This window comes from Rutidosis leptorrhynchoides, chromosome 1, assembly GCF_046630445.1.
Source record: "Rutidosis leptorrhynchoides isolate AG116_Rl617_1_P2 chromosome 1, CSIRO_AGI_Rlap_v1, whole genome shotgun sequence".
Taxonomy (NCBI): domain Eukaryota; kingdom Viridiplantae; phylum Streptophyta; class Magnoliopsida; order Asterales; family Asteraceae; genus Rutidosis; species Rutidosis leptorrhynchoides.
In genome coordinates, this window is record NC_092333.1 from 12830805 (window position 1) to 12837494 (window position 6690).

The following is a 6690-nucleotide window of genomic DNA, read 5'->3' on the forward strand; positions in this document are numbered from 1 at the left end:
ATAATTATATTAATAATATTAATAAATATTAATAATACTAATAATAATTATATTAATTATAATGATACTAAAGAATAATAATGATATTAACTATACAAATGGTAATAATAATATTACTCATAATACTAATAATAATAATAATAATAATAATAATAATACTAATTATAATGATATAACAAATTTAATGTATCAATTCAAAAAAAATTATTAATATTAATATTAATATTAATACTAATATTAATAATGAAAGTAAATAATATAACATTTATTTTTAGATGGTACATAAATATATTAATATTAAAATTTAGTAATCATGTAATATTTAATAATTATATAATACATATATATATATATATATATATATATATATATATATATATATATATATTGAATATTTATTATTTGTACCTTACAATATAATAATTTATAAAAATCATATAGATAGATTCATAATAATACCATATATATATATATATAATAATTTAATTATACTATTTATTATTTTACATTTTTAATTTCAATTGATTAGGTGTACATTATTAATTCACAATATTGTATATATTCTTAATTATATTTGTATAGGTATATATATATATATATATATATATATATATATATATATATATATATATATATATTTACACACAATTGTTCGTGAATCGTTGAGAATAGTCTGAGGTTAAATGAATCTATGTAAACAGTTCAAAAATTTTGTGACTCATCATTGCAGACTTTGCTTATCTTGTCGAAATCATATAAAGATTTAAGTTTAAATTTGATCGAAAATTTCCGGGTCGTCATATTTTTAAATGGAGAGTCTTCCCAGTATAGCATTGTATCTAGAATACGAGCGCATTACACAAAATTCTATGCTCTCAGTGCGTTTTTTAACTTGTCCTTGGTGTCCCACAGCTCCAGCCTCTAATCTAAAATTCAAATGGGCCACGCTGATTCTCCTGAAAACCCAGACAAGGCTGTGGTCGGAGGCTTGATGGTTCGTCTTGTTGACGTGGGCAACTGTCGGAAGCAATGCTCGTACATGATGTCAACACTACTGCCATTGTCCATGTGAAGGCGCTTCACGTCGTGACCTGATTTGGGTAAGTATCCCTGCACTACAATGGGCGCGCAGGAAGTATTAAACGTTCGGATAGTGGGGAATGATATCTTTGTCGCCTCCAAGCTTCCGCCGGTGCCAGCTTTGCGCTTAATTCCCAGCTATTGTCGGCAGTTAGCCATTGAAAGCACTTGTCTTTTCGCAATAGATTCCTGTATAGAAAAGATAGGTGAGTAGTGGGCATACAGAGAAAAGATCAAATCAAAACTCTTTAACTTGTGTGTCCCACGGATGGCGCCAAATGATCAAGCATAGAGTAATAAGGTCGGGTTCGGTCCATGCTTGACATCAAAGAAGGGGGATTTAAGGGTCAATTTGGTTTAACTCTCCGGACCGGAGTACCGTGAATAACCCCCTGCGAGATGAGGATCTCAGCGGGGATGGTTAAACATAGATCCACCATCGACGGGTAGTCCGGTCAGCGATGGATCGCGCTGGATTGTAGGGTTTGTGTTCATAGAACGTTACTTGTATATCAAAAGTGTCTAGTGAAATGTTGTGAGTCCGGTAGCGCGGGTATATTTGCGCTATCTTAGATAGCGCGAACAATCCGTACGTGGATACTTAAAATAGTATGTGTGTAAGTTCTCCCAGAACTGATGCATTGCCTTGTGATTCGAGTCTGTTATTTATAGGTACAGTGTCGTTTGCTTATTGGAGCCACGTGTTCCACGTTGCTCTCTTGTCGGTACTGCCTGGCCGTTCAGGGGAGGGGACCAGGGAACAGTACTGTTGCTCTCTGCTGACTGTCATTTCTTTTGCAGAGATCGTGGCAAGTTTGGGAGACGTCATCCTCATCTAGCGCGCTACTGTAGCCTAGCGCACATTTACTTGCGCCTGGAATGCTAGAGCGCGTGGTCTGTACACATATGATGCAAGTGTGATGCGCAATACGAGCCAATCGAGTATGCGTATCATTAAACTCTATAGCTCTATTTCAGACCAACTACTTGCCATACTCCAATCACTCTCGCCAGAGAATTGAAGTCGCACAAAATATTAAAAACAACTCACGAGTGCACCATCTTTTGCATATAACTTAAATATTTCTTGAAGCTCCCAAAAAAACCTCACCCACAAATTACACACTGTCTATTATATTTTACTACATTACACTTCTGTCTATAGATATGATATTTTAAGATCTAAAAATTCCAAAAGGATTTGCTTAATACAAACAAACAAGACCCCTCTCGATGACTCAACTCAAATTTTATTGTGGTTGAGATCCATTTTCACACATTGCAATAAGCCAACACTTACTACCAATATCATTATTTATCACACATTGTCACTTCAACTCTTTCTTCATTCAAATTTCAAATATTTATTTCTCTCATTTATTCATCCCAATTTCATGCAAATAATCATCATCTAATCTCTACGACGTATATTAAGAATACTCACAACTTATATACTATTATATACATAGTTTCGCCGAGATTACATAGCTATATAATTAAGTTCTTTTTAATAATGTTAGCTGTTGTATCACCTCTAGAAAACAACACTGGAAGAGATGGAAGAGATCATCAAGGAATGGAAATGGTTGTGTTTTCGATGGGCGATGAGTTCCCGGACTTTTCGGATGATAATTTGTTGGAAAGTATTGATTTTGATGATTTATTTGTGGGGATGGATGATCAAGACATGTTGCCTGATTTGGAAATGGATCCAGAACTTCTTGCAATAGAATTTTCTCCTAGTGGTGAAGAAGATTCATCTGAGTTCAATAACAATAGTGTGACATCGTTTTCCGATGATCAAAAAGTTGACGAATTGATATCAAGAAAAGAATTAGAAGTTGTGAGCAAAAGAGATGGAAGGAGTGAAGCTTCAACGAATCTAACTCGAAAGCATAAAGAAACGGATAGATTGAAATCGTCTTCTAATAAATCTAAGAGCTCGTCACAAGGCAAGAGAAAAGTTAAGGTAAACAAATTTAGGGTTCCTTAATAAATAAATTAAATTATACTCTAGGGTTACCATCTTATTCATTAACTAGAATTAGGGTTTCATCTTTTTTTCTTTCTTTTTTCTTGGACCAATCAAGACTTGCTATAAGATTTCTTTAAAATGATGTAAACTTATCATATAAATGTTGTCAAGAACAGATATCACTGGGTAACACAGGTTTCCAAATGAATAATCTCGAGTTAATTTATGCGTATAATCTATTTCAAACAACCTACTTTCATTAATTAGAAAAAGTAAATAATATTAAAGGTTTTTTCTAACAACAGCTCTGTATAAAAGTGTTATACGTACATAGCGATTCTATATTGACTTTTAAGTACTTTTATGCAAGTTAATGACTTGTTAGAAAAATTTTATATCAAAATAAAGTTACTATGTTTATGTTTTGGAATCAAGTATTCCTTTTGGTATCAACCAAATGGATATAAAGTTAATTTATGCATATATATGACAATTTGTTAGATATAAAGTGTTAGAGTTCACGGGTTGCCTACAACTATTCACGGGTAGAGTCTGAATGAAACATATGTGCAGCCTTAATTTGTTGTAGAAAAAGTTATAACAAGTCATGACATATCCCAAAATAAGTACACTTATCCTTCTGAAAAATCGATAACATGTGTTTACTACTACTTCAATAATACAAATGCTAATTAAAGTGTCATTTTTTGATCATTTGGCACCTTAAATGGCACAAAGTTCTTGCTTTGTTTATAGTTATCATCAAATTCATATTATGTATAACAAATTATATCGATGTGGCTGAGCCAACGCTATTAAACTCTAATCTAAATTTCAATATTTCGTATTGTGTAGGTTGATTGGACACCGGAACTACATCGGAGATTCGTGCAAGCAGTGGAGCAATTAGGGGTAGATAAGGCAGTACCTTCAAGAATTCTTGAGATTATGGGTATTGGTTGTCTTACTCGCCATAACATTGCTAGCCATCTTCAGGTATATATGATTATATACACATATAGTCTAGATCTTACATACTGATAATGATAATAATCATATTAATATTTTTAACCAAAAAACTTCCTAATTATATTGTCAAGGATATTTGTTTCAAAGTTAATTAAATATTGCTCATATTTATCGTATAGAAAATCAAAGTTATTTACAACTTTTATAAGACAAAAAACTACTTTAATTAATTCTTTGAGTAATTGATTCTTGTTAGAGTAAACATAACCTTTATTGTATGTGAACCGTTTTATCAACTACATGATCATGAAGAAATAACTATATACTCAGTATGAATCTTAACATGTATTTGTATTTAGAAGCTTACATTTTATTAATGATAAGCTCCGAAAACAAACAAAAATAAAGCCCTATAAAAGAATAATATAAAACTACCTTGAGTTAGTTATAGTTGAATTTTATTATTCATCCAATTATTACCATATATCTCGCGTTCTAAAAAATATTCGTTCGTACTACTTGATTCTTTCCTAAATGATACATACATAAGATTGACTGATGGTTAAAATGATGGGCTTCTACTTTAAAAGTGTAAATCTTCATTAACATCAAGTTGGTCAAAAACTTGGTAAATTATTTGGGTTCAAAACATCAAACATCATACGTTTCCAAAAAACGAATAAGGTCAAATGTATTCACATGCGTACTCTTATCATGCAACTTTTTCAATAAAATTATAATTTTAAATAAATAAATAATACTAATAATAATAATAATGTAATTTTCCAGCCAAAAGGATGTTTGTACCCTGTAAAGACAACTTCATTGATCACAAATAACCAACTACAGAGATGTGGCTTTCATTGTTTTTGTTTGTTTGCCTCTGGCTTTTATCAAATTGCAGATAGAACTTATATCATTTTTACTTTAAAAATTACAATAATAATAAATAATTAATAATATAACAGAGTGAAATTAAACATGTGCTGGTAAACTTAGATCTTAAAAAACAGCGATTAAATTGGTCATATTTTTTGAGTGATCTATTATACATATGAATTATGAAGCATGCTTTCACTGATTATTAACTTTGTAGACATGAATGTAATTATTGCAGAAATACAGGTCGCATCGAAAACATCTGCTTGCAAGAGAAGCAGAAGCAGCAAGTTGGAGCCAGAGACGTCAAATGTACGGTGGCACCACAACAGTAGGAGGTGGAGGTAATGGTGCAAGTGTCAAAAGAGACATGGGACCATGGGTTGCACCACCACCACCAACAATGGGCTTCCCTCCAATGACACCGGTTCCTCATTATAGACCCTTACATGTATGGGGCCACCCCTCAATGGAGCGACCTTTAATGCCCGTTTGGCCAAAACATATATCACAACCACCACAACCGCCACATGTTTGGCACCCTCATCATCAAAGAGTGCGCTTTTTTCTCTCTATCTGCCGTCTAATTGTGACATTTTTTCGTATTGTTTGCTTATCTAACAGATGTGTTTCTTTGTGCAGCCACAATATTACCCTCAACTTTTGCCACAAACGGTAAGCTTATGGTTAGTTATTCATAATTTCGTTAGTTTAAATGTTGCGAAAAGTACATATCTTACAATGTTTTTTGTTTTATCAATGAATAGAGGTTTCCAGCTCCGCACGTACCGGTACCAGGTATTCCACCCCCACATGCCATGTACAAAATAGAATCTGGCATAGGTGTCACCACCCCTTCGAACGGACAATCATGCCCCCAACCACCGGTGGACCTGCATCCAGTAAGTACCAAGACAACATAATGCACAATTTACTTACAGTACATAAAATGCTTTCACACTGATAGGTCAGATCAAATGTAATATTATAGTGGTAAAAAAAGATGTACAAAAACTGTATAAAAAAAAAAAGCATTAATGTGAGGGGGCAAGTTGTTAATTTTACATTGTTTTGTTTCAACTTGTGTGAACAGTCCAAGGAGAGCATAGATGCAGCAATTGGGGATATATTATCAAAGCCATGGCAGCCACTTCCACTTGGACTGAAACCGCCTGCACTTGATAGTGTGATGGTGGAATTACAGAGACAAGGGATTCAAAAAGTACCACCACCCACTTGCGTCTGAAACACCTTAATAATTAATTCGACCAGTTGTTTATGGTGCGCGGTGCTGCTTCTAGGTAATTTTCAATCCAACGCAGAAGCATAACCTTAATTCCCTTCAATTTGACGACGTTACATGCACGTAAATGTGTGAGTTCTTATTTTTTGTTACCATTTGTCATGAGTTTTTATCATAAGATTAGTTCTTGTTCTTTGAGTGTACAAGAATTATCGATGTATAAGGAAAACCAATGACGATAGACCAATAAATGTTATATAAAATGTACTTATGTGATTACGACCGTATCATGTATGGGACGCGTATCAAAAATACAATGTTACAATCTAATAAAAATATTTGACCTATAAAGATGGTGTTGACTAGTGAATAATATGGAACATGATTACATGACCACATGATGAGTACTATATATTCTTATTCTTTCTAACAACCACTAAGGGCACTAGTCCAATCAATTCTACCATGTATATCTTGTTGAGCAAAAAAGAAAACCTGCATCATTACAAGTGTCCCCTTCAGATTTTGATTGGCACTAGCAAAC

The 6690-nt window shown here is 33.1% G+C and overlaps 1 protein-coding gene across 1 annotated transcript; it reads left to right on the forward strand.

Annotated features, from left to right (window-relative positions):
* The first annotated feature begins 2411 nt into the window (after window positions 1-2411).
* LOC139856680 (transcription activator GLK1-like) lies at window positions 2412-6433 on the forward strand. The gene is made up of 6 exons (XM_071845491.1): window positions 2412-3049; window positions 3911-4051; window positions 5142-5459; window positions 5546-5578; window positions 5671-5805; window positions 5997-6433. Exons 1-6 carry the CDS (start codon window positions 2594-2596, stop codon window positions 6147-6149), a joined length of 1236 nt encoding a protein of 411 aa, XP_071701592.1. The 5' UTR covers window positions 2412-2593; the 3' UTR covers window positions 6150-6433.
* The last annotated feature ends 257 nt before the right edge of the window (window positions 6434-6690 follow it).